Genomic DNA, 21,310 nt, shown 5'->3' with positions numbered 1-21,310 from the left:
ATGGGAGTATTTATTTTTTATTTCCAGAGCACACATCCTATTATTTCACCCTTGATGGATCAAATGCTTACCGTAATAAGGCTGGATTCTGTAAACCTGGAGTCTTAAACATACATCAGGCTTGTGTATTTTAGTGCTAGTAAAAACTTTTAAACCCAAGTCCTGTCAAATGAATGAAGAAATCACAATGAAACATTTCAGAAAGTATGAATAGACCCAAATGAGCTCTTCTGAAACTCCAAAGTGAGTGCTATGGGTAAAGTTCAATTTTTCTTAGAGCTGAACTCAAGCCTTGTGATTTTTCCAACAACAGCATGGAAATGATTTACCACTGTCTTTTTCAAGGATGTCTTTTCAACTAGCCTACAGCTCTGGGATCTCCTGGTGGTCTCTCATCCAAGCAGATGTGACCTGGCTTAGCTTTTTGGTATCAGCCAAACTCAGCTAGATGCTGCTACCTAACTGGGCAAAGGTCATGGCTCAACTCCTGCTGATTTTTTGGATACATCCATGTAGTGTTTTTGGAAACAATATGGAAGGAGTTTGCCACTACCTTCTCCAGGAAGGATTTCCCAGCCTAAGTTATAGTCCTGGATCTCCTGAAGGTCTCCCATCCAAGTATTAAGCAGGACAAACCTTACTTTGCTTTTTGAGATCAGCCAAGGTGTTTAGTTCCTATCATCTGCTAGCCTGTCACAACTCAAATCAGGAAACTGAGCTAGGGGTTTCTGTCCACAGATTTTCTAAATCTGAAGAAGGCAGGAAGTAAAATGAACTTGAAGAGAGAGTGGCCCATCTCAGCCTAGCAGAATAAGAGGATTTCACCTGCAAAAAGCAGTGTGGAAGCTCACCTTGAGAATTTTGGAAACATCATCTTCCCCATAAGAATAAGGATCAGGGCGGTAACGGATTTGATCCACCTCAATATTTTTCACATCGATGCATGGCCTTTCATCCCCAAAGTGTCTTTCGTAGGAATAGTCTTGGAGATTTATCCCAGGGAGCAACTTATAGACCTAAAAACAGAGACATAGCAATTCAGAAAAGCTGCCCATCCAATGTGGGTCCCTGATCCTGCTTGCCCAACGACCAGAAGGATGGTCTTGCCATTTTTGTGCTTGCTGGGAAGGGATACACAACTCATTCCTCCAATATTTCCCAATACTTGCAACTTTATTTTTTAAAAAAGATAGGTTTTAGGGAGATCTAAAGAATGAACACAATAGCTGCATGAAGGTTTGGGTAGGAACTAAGCTGAAGAAAATTGTGAAGAATGCTTTGGACCACCAGAAGAACAAATAATTTGATATTAGATGAAGGAAACCTGCTTCCTGGAAGTGTAAAGGTCAGACTTAAATATTTTGAAGGCATAATGTGAGAGCTACTGGAGCAACAACATCCTTGGGGGAGTCAAGAAAGTTAAGATGGCAGTCACCACTTTGCAATCAAAGGCCCATCCCTTTGTACAGGCATGCAGCCTTGATGTCCAAAAGGGTCAGGGCTTTGATGGAGGGGTCACAACTACCATTTTGATCTTTTTGGTCCTCCCCTGCAGGCACCACTGCATTGGAAGAGATCCCGAGGCTTGCAGAAATCAAAGGTCATTGAAAAAAAGCCAACAAAAGACAAGGTGGCTAGATAGTATCACGGATGATGCAGGCTAGAGCTTACCCAAAGAAAAGTTATTGGCCGATACTGCTCATTAAAATGCACACCTTCAGGCCCCAACTGAAGGACAAAAGATCATCATGTGAAGGGATGCTAGTTCTCCCTTTCCCACATTCCTTTCCCCTAAAATTAATTTGTAGACAGTGTTCTGTTGTTCTGTCTGAATTGATGTCAGCCCTGCAAATTGGGCCAGGTCAGGAAATAGACACTGCAAAGATTTCAGGAATGCTATTTTATTGTTGTAGGGCAGTGTTTCTCAAGCTTGGCAACTTTAAGATGCGTGGACTTCAACTCCCAGAATTGGTTGGGTTCCCCATGGCTGGCTGGGGAATTCTGGGAGTTGAAGTCCACGCATCTTAAAGTTGCCAAGCTTGAGAAACACCGTTGTAGGGCATAATAACAGAATCTTGAAAACCCCTCAACGTTTCTCTCTGTCCCATCTTATGCCCAACAGAATCAAGGCGGAGTGATCTTGACTTTCTTTCTCACAACTTCTGCTTCCCCAGGACCAAGCTGCCATTCCTCCTCCCTGAAGAGTCCATCCATTCCTTCCCCACGGTCATCTCCACATTCCTCCTGTCCCTGCCCTAGCAGTTTAGGCTACTGGACTTTTCCAGGGATGAACCTAGCAGCAGCCAGGGCACCTCCGGACCCCCATTCAAATGCAGCCGGGACTCACTGTATCAGGGGAGAGCTCAGCTTCGGGTTTCAGGAGAAAGACGCTCTGGTCCACGGCGTGGATGGCGCAAAGTGAACGGGGGGAGGCTGCAAGATGGAGTTGGGTTTCCTCGCCAGGCAGGCCTTCTGGATCAGAGAACCACAGTCTCACCTGTAAACACAAACCAGGCCTTTGGAAAAGCCACTTCCAGTGCTCAATGGAATGAGGAATCAACAGAATGAAGTGTTTCTTCTTGAAGGATGTGGAAGAACAGGCCGCCTGGGCAGATTAAAAGCCCCCGTGCTCTTCCCTTCTTGCCCCCACATCCTCACAATGACCCAGCCGCCAATCAAACAGCAGCTGCCAATCAAGCAGGAGGCAAAGAGGAGGGAAGACAAGATGGCGGCCTGGCCTTCTGCTGCCCCAGGCTGAATAAACAGCCAAACCCAGGAGTAAAAGTAAAGAGTAAAATTAAAAGATAGACAGCCCTGATGAAGAGAGGCAATCAGAAAAGAGGCAGCAGCTGAATGTGGTCTGGTGGTGAAGGCTCCAGGCTAGAAAGGAGGAGGCGGTGAGTTCTAGTCCCGCCTGAAGCACGAAAGCCGGCGGGGTGACTTTAGGCCAGTCCCTCTCTCTCAGCCCATCTCACCTCACAGGGCTGTGGTTGTGGGGAGAATAGGAGGAGGAAGGAGGATTAGGTATGTTTGCCGCCTCGAGTTATATCTAAAAATAATAAAGGCAGGATAAAAAAAAAAAAAACTAGGGAGAGAGAAGCATTTATTTCCTTCCCTCAGAGCTGCGTAAGGTAAAAGTTCTTCAAGCCGTTTCCCTCAGATGGAGCCCATATTAGGAAGAAGAGACAAGGAGTCCAGAAGCCCAGCCAGGAACAAACAAGGGGAAAAGGTGAAGAAAAAATCAAGACTTGGACAGAATAGAAATAGAAAACAGAAACTAAAAAAGATAAAAGACAGACTGAATTCTGAGAAAAAGGAATAGAGCCCTTTAGAGGGTGACAGTAGAGCAGTGCTGTCCAAACTTGGCCACTTTAAGATGAGTGGACTTCAACTCCCAGAATTGGTTGGGTTCCCCATGGCTGGCTGGGGAATTCTGGGAGTTGAAATCCACTCATCTTAAAGTGGCCAAGTTTGGACAACACTGCAGTAGAGAGATACAGGGAGTAAGACAACAGGGATATAGAAGTCAGCCATAAACAAATATGTTGGAGATACAGAATAGAAAGATATGAAGATATAGTGAAATTGGACTTTAAAGAATATAGTGTAGGTACAGAGCTTATGGAAAATAGTTAAAATAGAAGACAGTTTTATTAAGATTAATTTCTGCACTAGTTGAAGGCATTCATAATTTACAGCTCCTTTTTTTTTTTTTCATTTGTAAGCTTTCCTTTTGTAAAATAAAAGTCTTCCCTCAGCCACTGAGGGGAGATATAAAAACCCAATCAATTGTCCATGTTTCCAGTGCTTTGTGTCTACTGAGTCTGGGTCGATCTGGTTATTGGTGGTTCAAAAAAAAAAAAAAAAAAACCAGGCAAAAAAGGCATATTGTAACCTTGTGTTGTCTTCTGTGACTAACCTCAAGCCGCAAGCGGACTGGGTCAACCAATAAAATTTGGGTGACCCTGAAAACCTCCACAAAGTTGGGGTCCCTTTTCCCTTCAGAAATCTGTGAGCATCGTCAAGCCATAGCTCTCTGTAGCCTAATCCCCCCTCCGCAACAGTTACCACCACCACAGAGGAAACAGGATGGAGGGAGTTATTATTAAGGATGTGCAGGTGTCAAAAATGATTGGGGAAAAGTGCTTCTGAGTCCATGAGTACAGCTGCTATTTGTTAAAGCAGACCTTTTTTTCCTGCAAAAATGTGTGGCTGCTTTAAGGAGCGAACTCACAGATTCACAGAAATTTAGAAGAGAGCACAAGGATCATATAGTTCATCCTTCTGCAGCCTGCAGTTCATCCATCTTGAGAGGTGGCTGTCCAGCCCTTTCTTTAAAATCTTCAGAGATGGAGAACCCACAACCTCCATAGGTAGATTGTTCCACTGTTTTTCCTTATATTCAGATGAAATCAACTCATTAAACTTGATACGGGCAAGGACACTTGAAAAAAGAAGGGCTGTTTTAAGGAGTAGTAAAGAGGCAAGTTGTTCACACATGGTAGACAGCACTGGAATCATGCATCACCCTTGTGATTACTGCACTGTGTCCTCAGCTGAATCAGGATTGATTGAATCTGGCTGAAGATCAATATGTCCAATCTACAGATGTACAGGTCAGTATTTTAAGTTGGTATTCTAGATTGTCATGAAGGGTGTTTAATGACAGGCAGCTATCTGGTCCCTGTCTGGTTTTCAATTTTGAGTTTCAATTTTCCCTAAAATTATCAATTCAACTATATACTCTGTTTTATTTGCAAATTTCTTCTTTCATGCTTCTCTTCTGCATGACTTGCCCAATGTACACATTTTTCCTACTAAACTGTGGTTAAACTGAAATTACTCTTCTTTTCATACATCCTAGGACAAGTTCTTAAACTGTGTCCACTTAATGTCGTTGTCTGTTTCTGTCTATGCGTTTCATAAACATGCATTATTTCTCAGATCTATCTTGCAATAGGGTTTTGGTATGGATTTTTGTTCAGATTAGTTTAGATGGATCTCAGAAATCTATGCTAACAGTCTTTTCTGTGGGTTCAGTTCAGGTTAGAAGGGGAACCCATCTGGTATTAACCACATGACCAATATGCTATTTCTAAAACCTGGTTAAAAATAGACACTTTACTTCTCCACTTACCTTGTTGGAGAAGCACTTTTCTATGGTGAAGTCTCTTGAATGAGCAACAAGTTCTCCGCTGGGCAAAATGGTGTAGAGGAGCAAGCGGGCCAGGGGAGCAGTATTGGCATCCACCGAGAGATTCAAAAGGAAGGCCCCTTTGGCTTCTAAAGCATGAAATTCCCGGGTGGAGGGAGAAAGAAAGAGAGATTGAAAAGGGGGGAAGTTAGAAGGAATTAGTTCCAGTTGTCATACATTGGGCTCTTCCAGGGGGACGCAACAGGCTGAGGAAAATGAGACAGAAGTGGATCACTGAAGACTCAGGAGATGAAGGGCTTCAGCTACTGTCTTCTCAGTTGTGTGGGCTTGCCTTCTCCCGCAAGATATCAGGTTTGTGGTGGCAATGGTCAAGTCGGGGGCCCCCAACTTTCTGCCTCAGACCCATGAGCCAATACTGCTAGTAATGCCTGCCAATGGTTCTCCAGGGTTTCTGCCCCCTGATCAGGTCAGGCTCTGGGTTGAACGTGGTGCCTTCTGTGTGCCAGGCAGTTGGGAACTCCACCCCACTCCCTCTCCTTCATCCTTCTGCCTTGCGTGCATTCATTATCCTCAAAAGCAAAGCCAAACACGCATGCCAGGCTGCAGCTACTAGAGGCTGAGCCCCCGAGCCTCTCTGAGTCTCCAAGAAGGGCCTGTCTTAGAGGAAATAGGTAGTAGGCAACTGGGCAGCCTGCCAGTTGCAAAGAGACATCACTGTGCCGCACAGCCAAAACTCAGGATGAAGGAAGCCACTGCAGAGATTTGGGAGAAATGGCCTGTTCCTATCCCTTGTTCCCGCTGCTTGAGACCATCCCTTCCCTCTGCCCAATGGCAGGGCTGGCTGTGTATGCCCACCTTCCCTTCCCTGCCAGTGTGACATGGGATATAGCGAACCCAGTTGCAAGTGGGAAAAGGAAGAGAGACTTTACAGATGGGCAAGTGGTATCTGGCATTCAGCAAGGGAGAACTGGAGCCTCTGTAGACTGACACACCCCATCCACAGCCGTTGGGGAACATCTAGGAAGCTTTTTGCCAGGCGTGGGGGCAGGGAATGCAAGTGGGGGGAAGCATTACCTTTTCCCTGCTTCATCGGCTGCGTGTGTGTCCCTGCTCGTAATATGTCCCCTTTAGCCATCACCTGGAAATAAGAGAGAAATTCTTGGAACGCAGATCAAAAAGTGTCAGGGGGTTGATAGCATGGTTGTAGCCACCATCTTGACTCTTTTGACCGCTTCCTGTGGACACCCCTGATCGATATACTTTTGATACCCTCTGAAATTGGACAACAAATTTTCCAATCATTTAGCAGCAAAAACACAGCAATAGTAATGTGAGCCAAAAAAGTCCTTGAACTTAGTTTAAAAAAGGCATAACCCCTCTGAAATTTACTCTAAAATCACAAGGAAAGAAGCTGAAGATCTGGGGCCTAAGCCAATAATAACATCCTACTCACTAGGGCTCAAAGCCTCCTAAAATTGGTATAAATCAGTATAATCTCACCCCAAGGTGAGATTGGCCCCCACTCTTTTGGCCTTCTGGAAGAGCCTTAGGACCTGGTCTGCCAACTAATTTGGGGATCTAATGGGGACTCCTGATACTGGGGGTGCCCTGAGGATGCTCTTGTCAGGAGTTTCTCATGGGAAGAAATTAATCCCGTTATCTGTACAACAATATTATGTCTAGCTTATGTAGCTCATATAAACAAAACAACTTGTGACTGTGTGTTGTGCACGTATACTGCTAGTTACTGCCACCTATTGGCATGTGTATGCTAGTTACTCAGTGGGGGGGTATGGAGTGGCAATATAACTGGAGCATTGTATGCCCAGCCTCACCGTTGTTTTAGTGTTAGCCACCATGTAGCTATGTAGTTTTATGGGTTATGTAGTTGTAACTAATAACCAAGTAGTATACCTCTTCTCTGAGAGTTTTTGGCTAGAGACTTTATGTTTGTAGATAAGTCTTGGATGCTGAATTTATGAGAAGTGTTTTTTTTCTATATTTTGTATACAACTTGTATTTTATGAAGTTTTGCATTTTTATCAATAAACAACCAGATAGTATATATTTTCTGGCTGAGTTTCTTTGGAGAACAAGATATGGACATTGCAGTTTGCAAACCTCTCATGCTGGTGTGTATTTTTTCCCTGGGCAAAGTTTTTCTGGGAGCATTGCTGTACTCTGCTCAACAGCTCTTTCCATTTTTTAACTCCATTTGTAGTCTTATAAACTATGTTTTGTGTTTTTAACTTTTTTATGATTTTTGCGTCTGAGCCGCCTAGAGTCACTTGTATAAGTGAGATGGACAGCATACAAGTTTGATTTATGAATGAATGAATGAATGAATGAATGAGTGTAACCTCCAGCTTCCAAAAGGTTTCCCAGTTGTGGTTTATGCCATTGATGAAGTCTAAGATCTGTTATTGTTCTATCTAAGACTGAATCTTCATCAATCTATATTCACATTATTTAGCCCTAAAGTATATCCTCTCTCCAAAAAGAAAAAAGAAAAAGAAAATAATTATTTTTCAACTCACCAAATAATAAAAGATAATTTCATTTTTCACAGCATCTGGATCCAGGCTAAAATGCACTCGAATCTGCTCCGTGTGGCCACAGCTTAATGTCTTTGGCAGAGGCTCAATGTGGATGTAACTTTGACTTGGTGAGTAAAATCGGTACACTGAGTGTGAGGCACTTTGGTGATTGGCAGTGACCCAGTTTGAATTACACCAATCAGTTTTTTTATAAACTCCCTGGTTATAGAAAGGAAAAGAAACCACCCTGCTTAAAGAGCAAAAACTTTACTTTCACCAAATATAGTTACTGAAAGAAGAGAACAGCTAGACCAGCTGGGGAATTCTGGGAGTTGAAGTCCATACATCTTAAAGTTGCCAAGTTTGAAAAACACTAAGCTAGACATCCCACTTAGAATGGGAGGGTTGGAAGGGACGTTGGAGATCATCCAGCCCAACCCTCTGCCCACGGCAGGAATGCACTATTGCAGCATAGTCCCCAAATCTGTAGAATTCTATCTGAGATGCCAGGAAGGAGGCTCATGTGGGCAGCTACTGGTAAATCAGTACTCACTCTTTTGGGCCAATAGCTGAATACAAATTCCTGCCAGGCAATCAGAGGAATAAATTATATTTATGTATTCAGCCAGGTTTCTGCTCAATACAATGGCATGCCTTGGTCCCCTTCAAAATTCTGAATACAGGATTGCCACGTTTGAGTTCCTTTGCCTCAGCTTGCTGGTGTGCCCCATGATGGGTGGGACAGAAGCTGGGAGGCAGGCAGGCTGCGGTTCTCCTCCAGTAAAGCAACAACCACACCATTGTGCAAGGAAGGAAAATGAACCTGTTTGGGTAATGCAACCCTCGGAGGACTCAACCTCATACATACAACTTTTCTATATCTACAGGTGGTCCTCGGTTATCGACCACTCATTCAGCAACCGTTTGGACTTATGACGGCACTGAACAAACGGTATTTATAACCAGTCCTTCTGGCCATTGGAGCGGCCATTGGGAGAGATGGGTGGCATACAAATATAATAATAAATAAATACATGTGATTGCAATCTGGGTATTTGGCAACCAGTCTGCATTTCCAACCATCGCAGGGTCCTGTGGTCACGTAATTGCAATTTGTGACCTTCCCTGCCGGCTTTCCACAAGCAAAATCAATTGGGAAGCCAGTGGGAAGTCAGAAGTTGCAAGTCACAGTCACGTGAGGTCCTCACTTAATGACCCATGGTGATTTGCTTAATGACAGTATCCGGGGATTGCCAGAACTGTTGTCACTTAATGTGCAGTCACATGATGTCGCACTTTACAACCGCATCGCTTAGCGATGGAAATTCCAGTCCCAATTACCGTCATTAAGTAAGGGCTACCTGTATTGACCTATAGGACAACTTATGTAGCAAGCGTTATCAGAGAGACGTCCTTGGCATATCTTCATAATAAGCCTGCTATATTCCCAAGCTTTTGATACTTTCACTTCCTCCTTCTTCAGTGACAGTTCTCTCTCTAATAATGTAGGCTCTAAGCTATGGACAGACTAGATAACTCAGGTCAGTAGTGTTGCAGGGATGTCTACAGCAAAGTGTGAGAAAACAGGGCAAGCCCCTCCTTTACATGCCTTCATCATGACATTGATGCAGGGTAGGGCCAAAAAGACACTTTTCTTTGTTCCCTCCCACAATGGAAGGGGTGAATGTGTTTCTTTAGCCTGCAGCACAGCCCCAAGGTATATAAGAGTGACATCTTGGTGTGTTAAGTGCATTTGAAACACACATCCAGCAAAATGATCATTATGTGTTGAAGAGCAGTACTGAAACACATGCTATGAATGTGAGTGTCTGAGAAAAAAAAGGAAGTCCTCAATGCTGTGAGAAAGTTGGAAAATGGTAGGCTGCAGGGGTAGATGGTATAGCAGGAGAATGTTCCAGGATAAATGCAGTTCACTTCTGGAGTGCTTGTGCAATTCATTGAATGTGTGTGTGAAAATGGCATCTGTGCCAAACAATTGGAAGAATGCTATTGTTCCCCGTTACAAAGGGAAGGATAACAAGAGTGAGTGCAAAAACCATAGGGGGACATATTTAGGAACTGTCCCCAGGATAGTGCTTAGCAGAATTTGGATTGAAAAGGGCACAAGAGAGGACTGTTTTCACTCCAAAACACTCACCTGCAAACTGATGGATGCCTCTATGAAATTAGATGTATCTATGGAAAACTGTATTCGTCCTTCCTCATTGGTTGTGTAGCTGGCTATATAGTTCACTGAAGGTCCTGTAATCGTAATGGTCTCGTTGGCAATTGGCACATCACTACCATCCACCAGTTTCATCTACATGTGAAAAAAATCAACCCACATCCAATTGTTTGAGATTTGAACTTTCATCAGGGGCATCGCTGGAGGGTCAAAAGTCAAGATGGTGGCTGTGACCACACCATCAAACCTTGCCTGTTTTTTATGTGTGTTGCACATGCGACACACATAAAAAAGGGCAGAGGCTTTGATGGCATGGTCACAGCCACCATCTTGGTTTTTTTGACTCCCTCATGAATGTCCCTTGCTCAAGGGCCGTAATAGCTTTGTGGTCTTCTTAGGGATCCCACTCCCGAGTTGAGCAGGGCCAGGATTCATAGTGGGGGGAGGATGTTAACATGTTTTCATGGGTGGAATAGTTACCTTAAGCAAGTTAACCCCCCCCCCAAATCTCCCCCCAAATTTTAAAGGCTGAAATTACTGGCCTCACCTCCCCCACTGCCCGGGGAAGGCCACTAAAGGAATTGTGGCAGGCTATACGTGACCTTCAGGCTATCCTTTTTGCATCCCTGCCATTTTGACTAGAGAATTTAGGGGTCCTTCTGTGAATGTTGGGTGGGGAGGACAGATAGCAGCTGGGGTGGGTAAAAAATGCCATCTCCTTGGACTTGGGCAAAGAGCAACTGGTTGAAAATTAGTGTTCAGCTCTTCCCCACCAGTAATCTCTTTTGCTGCCTTACCTGCAGGAAAAGGGGGATCCCGGGCTTGTAATAACGCTCTGCTTTTTCAAAGCTCAGCTTGCTTACTGTCGAGGTGATGCTGATGGTGCTCACCCCTGTCATTTCCATCCCTGTCAAAGAGAAGGAGCATTGAAAGAGACAGGAAGGGCTAAGGCTGCCAAGGCAGCAGGGGCATTGCAGTTTGGAGGAAATTGCCATGCATTTGAAGCCCCGCCCCTTCTTCACCCATGTCAATCAACTTGGGACCAGCACCCCTTTTTAATGTGGGCACTCCACTGCCATGTTAGAGGCTTCACTCTTTTGTGCAATAAAGATTCTAAGCTAGCCAAGCTGAGTCTGAGAGACTGCTGGCCAAGCACTAGACTTTTGGTTTAGTGTATTGATCCTCTGGACAATGATCTACAAAACTGTTCTATCTCTGTTGTAATTTTTTGTTGTTCAGTCGTTAAGTCGTGTCCGACTCTTCGTGACCCCATGAACCACATTGCGCCAGGCCTTCCTGGCCAATAAAACCTATCCTACAATCTCTTTAGCATTCTGTTTCTACCCATATGTCCTGCCCATGGGCTTTCGTGTGCCTGAAACTCCTGTGGCACCATAATTTGTATCAACCTTTCTCCTGTGCGGAGATTACCTCTGTACCTATCTAAAATACCTTCCTTTTCCAGAAAAATAGGCCTTTTCATCCACTTATTGTCATCTCTGGTTATAGCTTGCCTACATTCTCTCAATGTAGAGTCTTTCCTCTGTATGAGCCCTATGTCCGCTTCCCATCTTGGCCTCCAATCTTTTCTTCTAGCCTTATCTGTTTCTCTCAGCAAATTACTTTCCCAAGAAGGCTTGCGATCCCCAAACAGGTCAGGATGCAAAGGAAGAATTTTATGGGGTTCTTGTATTTCTTTCTCCTCCTTTGCCTGCTTAACATATACTGTTGTAAGAACTCTGGTAGTTTCTCCTTGTGCTGGCTCCATGACCTCTTTTCCAGAAACCAACCTTCCACCAAGACCTGAATTAAGGTTTAAGTGTCTAGAAACCAGGAATTTACTGCCACCCTTGGGAGTCAATCCTGAGAGAGGGTAGACAGACGGATATAGACTCCTTAGTGGCTTGCCAGCAATGAAATCTCCAGGCTCAACCCCAGTACTGCCTTGGACTTAGTTCTTTGCTGAATCAAATTTCTTTTAGCCTGACCAGGAGGTCTTCTGGGAAACAGATATTTTGTGACTGGCTTATCATGGAAGCTGTTGTGGAGTAGGGGGACACACTCATAGCATGCTATCAAAGTGCTGAATGCGCTTACAAGCTGGAAAGTTTTGTCTGACTCATAGCAGTTTCCTGTGGTTGTAGTTTCATGTGGCTTAGTGAGTTGTGTGAATCCATAGGTCAACAGACTGTGAGAACCCAGAAAACGGATTCATTCTCCAAGCAGGTTATGGTGTACGAACTCACTCGCTGTCCTGTTAATTCCTTATGTGATGTCAGGGCAGTGAGTCCATGACGAACAGGCAGGAGCAAAGGAAATGCATTGTCTTTTATGTTTGTTATAATTGTACTAGAATCCATTCTCATGTTCAATTCAATTCTCAGTTCAATTCAGCTGATCTGTTAACCCAATGTGGTTCATTTCTATGCATTTTCTGAAGAGAAGGTGGAAAAGTGGGAATTGATTTTAATTTGAAAATAAATTGAGGCTTCAAGCAACAGATCACATATGTTCTGTGATCTGTTTGAGACCATCTTCTCCTTGTGGAATCTGCCCACCCACTATGAATTAGCAAAGGGGATATACTGTGAGCCCCCCTTCCAGAAGGTGGGTGGAATGGGGACCCAGAAGCTAGCCTTTTCTATTATGGCCCCCTTCTTTTGGGACTGCCCCCCAGAGGTTAGGATGAACCCTTCCCATTAATATTTAAGAGGTTAAAAACCTGTGGGAATGAACGTTAATGTCTTCTTCTGAGCTGGGTGTGTGTGTGTGTGTGTGTTTACCTAGCAACTTCTATGAGGGTGTGGATACTTTGCCTGCTCTTTTGCTACCGAAATTGATAATGTTCAGTTGAAATAATATGATTGCCCTTGTATTGTACAATCTTCTAAGCTGCCTAAAATCTAGGACTGGGTCGGGTTACAAATAAATTAGATCACTTCTGGTCTGAGAGTGGTACAGTGGTCTCCCACTCCCTGTCATAGATCAAAAGATCCTGATCCGTTGGCTCCCCTTGTTCAGACATCATAGAGTTAGAACCTCCACCAGAGCAGCAATTCTCAAACATTTTGGTCTCAGGATCCCTTCACATTCTTAAAAATGATTGAGGCCCCCAAAGAGTTTTGGTTTAGGTGGGTTATATCTATTGATATTTATTGTATTAAAAATTAAAACTGAGAAATGTTAAAGTATTTATTTGACTTTCAGACCCCCTGAAAGGGTTTTGGGGATCCCAGGGGTCCCCAGATCACACTTTGAGAACTGCTGCACTAAAACATTTCTGACAGATGACCATTCATACTCTGTCTGAAGCCCTCCAGTGGAGGAAAGCTCACCGTTTCAGGTGGCAGCCCATTCCATCAGCTCACCCCTCACCCAGTCAGGAAGTTCCTCCTGACATCTAGCCCAAGCCCCCTTCCCCTGCTGCTTCCTGAAAGATACCTGTGCCTTCTTCAGTGATTTTGCCTTCTGCCTCAAGCTTCATGTAGAAACCCTTTTGCTTCAGATGAAACAACTTGGTTTTTACCATCCGGGAGAAACATCCGTGCCCATCTGCCTGCGTGGGAAAATGAAGAATGTTAGCTGAGAAGCCAGTGGTTTTACAGACCATGTTCCCTTACTTGTGGCCTTCCTCAACTGGCTGCATTCATTGGAATTCAAAGCCCATAAGCCACAGGCAGTCTGAGCAATTCAGCTAAAGGACATCGAATCAGCAAAAGGTGCTTTACTGATTACTGAAGAGAATATTCAACAGATGAAACCCAGATGGATCTCTTGGGTACCACGTGCCTGCTTCAGCTCAATATTGCTTTGCTTCAGAGAATCCCAAAGTTGGAGGTGAACCTTGAGGCCATCTAGTCCAACCCCTTGCTCAGGAATTCCACTCAATTTATCCCCGCCCAATAGCTACCTGGCCTTCATATCTGACTCTGCCCCAATTCCCCCATCAGCCCTCAGTGGCAGAAAAAGAACTAGAATTCTCTTTCCTGTTGCTTACAGGAGCAGAGAAGCAGGATCTTGAGAAGGAGGGTGGAAAGGAACACCAAGGGTGTTGTGTTTGTGGGGGTGAGTGGGTGTGTGTGAGAGAGGGGGAGAGAGAGAGCAGGGAGAAGGTATGCGCGCCCCCAAGAGTTCTGCAGGGACCATTATAATTACCTTCCCTAAGTTGTAGGCATTGTAGAAGAAGAGCTAGTTTAGGGTGGCAAAAAAATCAAGAGTCTAGTAACAACTTTTCTAACACAATTTATTAAAAGGCATAAGCTTAAATATATTAGTTGGAAAAGGTGCTACCAGACTCCTGATTTTCTTCCCAGACTTGGCTTATCTTGAATTAGCTACACATCCACCCCCACACCAAACACCCCCACACACTACTCTGGTGTGGAAACTAAAGAGGCATCAAGGGAAGGCTATTAATGCAAGCACAAAATAGGGGTATGGGAATATGTGGCGGGGGGGGAGGGAAGTTTTCAAAACATGGCAAACAAGGAGCAGATGGACATTTCTGCCTGGTCTCTTAAGTGAGGCATCAGCCCATCTGTAACCAAATCTGTAAGAAAATCAAAGAACTCACAAAGATGCTGCCTTAAAATTCTCACTGATAAAAGAAGACTGGAGTAACTATGTTTCAAAGGTTCTGTCATCTAACCCCTTTTTCCTGGCATTGAAGCTGATTAGTGAGACTGTGTGAAGCTTCCTTCCTTGATTTGGGGCCTGACAGTAGCCTTAGTTGCTCTAGAGCAAAGATGATCAACATTTTTGGATGCTGGACTAACATTCCCATCTTCCCACCCCATTGTCCATGCTGGCTCAAACTAGCAGAAATTGGAGCTCAAGAGTTTCTGATGAACCACACATTCTTCATCCCATCTAGAACATCTTCCTGGGTCTGGAATGTACCTCTCCACTGTACTCTTCACACACACTCAACTGTTCCTCTGAACACTGGGAATGATGTTGGACATAACGACGGCAGATGTTCATTTTCACCAGGCCAGGCACAGGTTTCCCATAGGTGTACCTATATACAGAACCAAACTGATTAGAGTGGTACAAACAGATGGAGAAAGCCACAGACATTGTGATGGATTCATCCCTAAATGTGGGAAAGAAGAATTCAAAGGAAGCCAAGGAACTGGTGTTTCCCACGTTAGACTGTTGGTTGTCTCTCCTGATGGCCATAAACTCTACCAAAGACTGAAATATTCCCAGCGCTGGACTTAAGGACTCAGCTGGGACCTGCGTTTATGCTCTCATCAATTCTTTTGGGCCCTACCCTCTCTTAATAATTTAGGTTTCTGGAACGGGGGGGGGGGCACAATTGGGAATGCAGTGAGCTTATTTGGCCAAGAGAATAACATTTTCTGGTCCCCCAAGCTTTTTTAGGGCTAGGGTTAAGAAGCAAAATTGTTGCAATACAGCTTTGCAGAGAAATTAAGAATTTTACACCAGTTTCAGCAAAACATTTTTAAAAAGCAGAAAGATCACATCTTTGCTGCTGAATGTGGGCACTGCTCAGTGGGACCAGAAAAGACCTTCTAGATTTTCCTTAAGGCCACTCCTGGAGGGGAGTTGGATGAGAATTGACAGACATCTCATGATGGCACTTTCTAAAGACCTCAAGCCAGGGTGTCCTTTGGGGGAATGGTCAAAAAAGTCAAGATGGCACTCACAACTGCACAATCAAAGCCCCGCCCCTTTCTACATGCATGCCAAGAGGTACCTACAATGGTCCCACCTTACAGTCTAGAATGGAAACAGTTCATCCAAGCATCTAAGAATTCTGATTAATAGTACTGATTAAAAGGAAGGCTAACTTTGCAACAGAAGAATTCGAATGAGTAACCTCTACGTACTTTCCAGTGAGAAACTTATATAGGCAATCTACAGTGGTAAGACTCTTATCTGTTTCCTTGTGCTTTAATGATACAGAGGGAAGGAGGCCTGTCTCTTTTGTGAAAACAGGGTAGTCTGCACCTGTTCACTCTTTGGATCATTGCTATTCATTTTATCAGTATGAGAAATAGCTGCCACATCCTCCTGCCCGTGACATCATGAAGCTATTCCCCAAATGTAGGTCACCATTTTTTCATCATCATAATTGGTTATGGATGCCACTGGCAATGCTTCCCCTCTGATTCAGTCTTGGGCTGGACAGCCATGTGACTCATGACACAGTGATGGCACCTATCTTATGAATGGCATCTCATTGGTCTTAAACTCTTTGAGGCTGGCATTGCATCTCATCCCTGTATTGTGCCTAAATTAATTCCTGGAAAGGAGGCTGGAACATCACACATCTTTAATGTGAAACAGCAAAGTGCTATAGTTTGGAAAAGGAGGGGATGGGTTGGATACATCATCCCCATCCACCAACTGTTTCCTACATGGTGTAGAACAGAGGAGGAATTCCCTGGTGTTCTACTCTCCATCTCATCTCTATTCTGCTACCACGATATACACAAAAGATTTAAAGCTGGAATAACTAAAGGCCACTCCCTTTGGGACTCTCTATACTACTTATGCACAGTATTACTTTGAGTGACTCTGGAAAGTTCTGTGTCTTTTAATAATAGTCCTCGCTTAACGAACACAATTGGGACCAGAATTTAGGTTACTAAGCAATGCAGTCGTTAAGCAAATCTATCACATGACTGGACCCAATTTTACAACCTTTTTTTGCAGCAGCCATTAAGTGAATCACATGGTCATTAAGTGAATCACACAGTTCTCCATTGATTTTACTTGCTGGAAGCCAGCTGGGAAGGTCACAAATGGCGATCATGTGACTCCGCGACATTGCAACCATCGTAAGTGCAAGCTGGTTGCCAAGCCCCTGGATCATGATCATGTAACCACGGAGGCGCTGTGACAATTGTAAAGTTACTGCTGTCATAACTTTGAACAGTTGCTAAATGAATGGTCGTTAAGCAAGGACTACCTATACAGCTGGAGATATGTAGATAATTTTAATTCTTATCTGTTGTTCATGTTTCTCCCTATTTTTGCTTGGATTTTATCCAGATTTTGCATATTAACTCTTTCTGATGTTTGCTGATTACTCTATATTTTTGCTAGCTGTGTAGAATTGCAAGTGTGCTTGTTCTGATCTGAATATAGGGAGTGACTAGGAGTGTGCTGGGGGCAAATGTAATTGGAAATAATCTTCCAACATGTGAGAAGGGGGCGGTTTCTAAAAAGTGATCATGTGGTTATAGCCATCATCTTGAATTTTGACACCCTCCACCCCACAGGAAGGTGCCTGCGATGAGACAGAGATCCATGGAAAAGTTAAGCCCTCCATTCTTATTTTTAACCCCAAAATAAAGAAGAGAAACCTGGCTAGATCTCACCTCCCACAAATGGTCACTTCAAATTCTGTGGCTACAATTGAGATCTGCTTCGGTGCTGTCACCAAAACTTCAAATTTGGGTAACACTAGAAAGAGGAGGAAAGTATCAGCTGTAAACGAGAACAACTTCATATGCTCTTCAAACCATGCCACTATTTGTTAAACCCTGCTTTGCTATCCTATCATATTAAAATGTTGTTGAATCCTAGCTGAGCGTCTCTAAAAGACAAGCCGGTATCTGAATTAAGGGTACATCCTACAAAGCAAGTTGTTGAGTCTTCTCTGCCCTGGCTGGTCCCAAGCCTAGCTTTGGGTTCTCTCCCTAGAGACAAAATGGAGATACAGATGCTAAGGCAGTGTTTCTCAGTTTCAGCACGTGTGAAACTGTATAAGATGTGTGGACTGCAACTTCCAGAATTCCATACTCCACACATCTTAAAGTGCTGGCTAAGGAACTCTGGGAGTTGAGTCCATATATCTTAAAGTACTGGCTGGAGAATTCTGGGAGCTACAGTCCACACACCTTAAAGTTGCTGAGATTGAGAAACATTGCGCTAAAGCAAAACTTGGAAATCCAGCAGGTCTTGTTTAACACAAAAAGAACCTGAAATAGAAGTCCCTCTTTTGGCACCAAGTCCATTCCAAGAATGCTGTGGAAGGTCCATAGATACCACTTCTATTTCATACATGAGAGTATTCATAGAGGGATTGACAGGAACACAATCACTGCAAGAATGCACTAACACCCAGTTCTACTCAGGGTTCATTAACTCAGCACAAGTAGGCTTGGACCTTCTTACCATATTCTTCCACATCAAACTTGTGCTCAATGGTGCTCCCAGAGGATTTTTCTACCACCAATTTGTAGGTGCCTAAGGCAGGCTCAGAAGACAGAGGGAAAGACAGCTGAGTGAGGCCCACATTAAGGTCAACATTGTTCCACTGGAACAAACGGTTCCTCCTGGGGTCCTGTCAGTCACAAAGAAATTCAAAACATGAGAACTTTTGGTGTTGATAGCTAATATACTTAATGCCCCAATTCCAGATTTCTGGTCAATCTTCCCCAACTTCTCAGGTTCTTGGAATTCAAATTCGCAGAATCTTAAACCAGTTCACATGGAGGTATTTTCTCTATCACTCTACTGGCTGCACAAATACATTTCCAAATTCTGTTTTGCTGCTTCCAAGCTGCTTTGTCTGGAGTTGGCTGTGTGCTAATTCAAAAGAAGGTGCCTAACTCAGAATGTACTGATGAAATCAGAAGAAGGGGACTTGGTAGGAATGGTGAACATATCACAGAAAGACTTGTTGCAGAGATAAAAGGGAAAAGTCCTAGTTTGGCTTCATGGATTGCTAAGCCATCCCACATATTGATAGTCCTGAATTTACAATTGTGTTAGAACAACTTCCAAGTTGGGTGTCCTCCAAAGACATGGGCTGCAAATGTTGGGAATCCTCACACAAGATCTTGTAAGGTAAACTGGTTGGGGAAGATGAAGCCTTTTTAAAGCCTTGGGAACAGGACCAGCTGCAAGGCAATTGATATATATCAGTGTTTCTCAACTTTGGCAACTTGAAGATATGTGAACTTCAGCTCCCAGAATTCCCCAGCTTCTGAATTCCCCAGTTCTGGGAGTTGAAGGTCATATCTTCAAGTTGCCAAGGTTGAGAAACACTGGCATATATGATACCACTTTTCAAATGTCTAAAAGGATGTTCCATAGAAGAAGGCCAAGACTGCTTCTCTTGTTCTAGAGTGCAAGATATGGAATAGTGGATTTAAGTTACAGGAAGGCAGATTCTGACTGACTGCGAGAAGAAACATCTTACTGGTAGGAGCAACTTAAAAGGAGAGCCTATGGCCCATAGGATTGGATCCCATTGGATGCACTGGGATCATCAAATCATAGAATCCTAGTAAATGAGGGATCACGGAGGTCATCCAGTCCACCCCCACTGGTCAATGCAGGAATTCAAATTATAGCATCCCAGACTGATGGCTCTCTAGCCTCTGCTTGAGCATGTTCAGTAAAGGGCAGCCCACACAAAGATGTCCATTAAAACTCAAGGTTTTGTCAGAGCAATGAAATGGGCATCATGAAATTGCAGCATGAACTCTGTGCCATACATATGTGCATGCAGTGTCAGCACACGTGTACCAAAGAGGCAGAATTTGCACTGCAGTGTTGGTGTCCTCATTTGCTGTTCTACCCTCAAACTGTGGTTACACTTAGAATGCCGTTTTCCAAACGTCTCATCAGGATCTGCCTTCCTGTAATCCACAATTCCACGTTCTGCTCTCTGGAGTTTCCATCCTGCCTCTTACATCACACTATAGAATACAAACCACAAAAGGCTGTTAACCCCTGGTAGGTCAGAAGAGCTGTTTTCACACAATGCACATCAATTTGCATCATCCAGCATTCCACAACCCATGGTGCTGGACCTTAGCTGGACACATATGACCCTCTGTCAGACTCAGCAGCTCCTTATGGACACCTGAGTTCTCCTTTTTCCTGCCTCTTCCAGCACTAAATCTGTATCCCTCACAGCAGTATTCTTCAGCATGTGAGACTATAATGCCTATTGGGATGTCCTGTGGGCTGAGAATGATGGGAGTTGTATTCCCACACATCTTGAGAATTCTGCTATTCAGGAACATGTGACAAAAAGCTGGGTTCCAAACAAGGGACAGATTTCACAACAGTGGGAGGAGGAGGAAGCATTTGGGGGAAAAATCCATTTTTCTGTTTGCAAATCTCCTTGGAGTCGAACCACGCTGCCTTCATTCTGGCAGAACTGATTGACTGATTTTATTAAAATATGCAAACCTTTCTTATCCACCAATCCCTAGCAGGAAGGCAAAGAGCATCTATTCCCTCTGGTTGCCCCCTTGGCATTTTCCCCAGTTTTCAAACCAATTTGTAATCAATCTAATCAGAGAACTTTACCTGGTCAATGTCATTATCTCTTTGTTTCGCAATAGAGACAGAAAACAGAGTGCCCCAGTTAGAAAATGAAACATATTAGGCATCTGAGGCTAATGGAAGAAACAAAGCTTAAAAGCAGTTGGGGAGGGGCAACCACAGGTTTTGCAGTCTTCAAAAGTATAGACGAGTGAGGCAGTCATCACACTGATGAGAGATAAGCCCTTCTTGAGAAGCTAAGGAGTATCAGGACTGGTTAATACTTGGATGGGAGACCACCAGGAAATCCCACAGCTGTAGACTGGATTAAAAAGTCAAAAAAGATTTCAGCAAACCATGTCAAACCATATGTTTATGAAGACTCTCAGTCATCCAGGTGGAATTGTCTGGAGGTTGAGTCATGGCAACTGGACTTCTTTTTGGATAGAGACGTTTCGCTACTTGTCCAAGCAGCTTCTTCAGTCTAAAAAAGTTGGTCAGGGGGACCCCATAAAAGTGGCCACCCTGGAAGACTTTTATGGGGTTCCCCTAACCAACTTTTTTTAGACTGAAGAAGCTGCTTGGACAAGTAGCGAAACGTCTCTAACCAAAAAGAAAAGAAGTCCAGTTGCCATGACTCAACCTCCATGTCGTATTGCTGCCAAGAAAACTACCTGGACGTGTCCAGGGTGGGACCGGGTTAGTTTTTAGTTGGAAAATCACCAGGAAATTACTGAGCTTAAAGTGGACCAGGAAATGTTTTTAAAATTCTGGAAGAAGACCATGGCAACCTACTTCTGCGCTATCGCCAAGATCATTACCTGGGCAATGAGTCCATGTGAACACCAGGAGTAATTGACAGATTTTACTTCAGATCTCCTCCATGCTGGGGAAAGCTACATTAAACTATTGAGCACAATAGGACCCACTGAAAGAGACTAGAATTTCCTTGCTCTTCTCTTTTCTACCCAGCTGGAATCCAAAGCAATGAGCTGGGGCTGCCCCAGAGTTCACAGAAGCTAATCCAAATTTGAATTCTTTCTTTTGAAACCCCTTCAGTCAATCATTAACTGATGCTGGGGGTGGATTTGGAAATCCTCTTTCATACCTACAACAGAACAGGTAGATACTTCCAAAATAAGTAGAACGTTATGCCAGTATCTCTTAGTAAAGAAC

At 43.8% G+C, this 21,310-nt stretch overlaps 1 protein-coding gene across 2 annotated transcripts in view; it reads right to left on the bottom strand.

Moving 5' to 3' along the window:
- The window catches only part of LOC103050261 (alpha-2-macroglobulin-like), a 64,764-nt gene that overhangs the window by 24,853 nt on the left and 18,601 nt on the right, over positions 1–21,310 (bottom strand). For both annotated transcript variants that reach the window (XM_088129329.1, XM_088129330.1), the window contains exons 6-17: positions 18,029–18,197; positions 17,230–17,314; positions 14,777–14,897; positions 13,319–13,433; positions 10,675–10,784; positions 9,851–10,012; positions 7,693–7,911; positions 6,230–6,293; positions 5,138–5,283; positions 2,348–2,497; positions 852–1,016; positions 72–162 (exon numbers count right to left, since the gene is read on the bottom strand). In XM_088129329.1, the coding sequence (XP_087985455.1) occupies positions 72–162; positions 852–1,016; positions 2,348–2,497; positions 5,138–5,283; positions 6,230–6,293; positions 7,693–7,911; positions 9,851–10,012; positions 10,675–10,784; positions 13,319–13,433; positions 14,777–14,897; positions 17,230–17,314; positions 18,029–18,197 (1,597 nt within the window). The remainder of the gene's footprint in view (positions 1–71; positions 163–851; positions 1,017–2,347; positions 2,498–5,137; positions 5,284–6,229; positions 6,294–7,692; positions 7,912–9,850; positions 10,013–10,674; positions 10,785–13,318; positions 13,434–14,776; positions 14,898–17,229; positions 17,315–18,028; positions 18,198–21,310) is intronic.

This window comes from Python bivittatus, unplaced genomic scaffold (genome assembly GCF_059951505.1).
Source record: "Python bivittatus isolate LINGU-HERP-01145 unplaced genomic scaffold, Pbiv_v1 ctg000810_np1212, whole genome shotgun sequence".
Lineage (NCBI taxonomy): Eukaryota > Metazoa > Chordata > Lepidosauria > Squamata > Pythonidae > Python > Python bivittatus.
The sequence above is the reverse complement of the archived record's forward strand: the minus strand, read 5'-3'. Positions and strand labels throughout refer to the sequence as shown.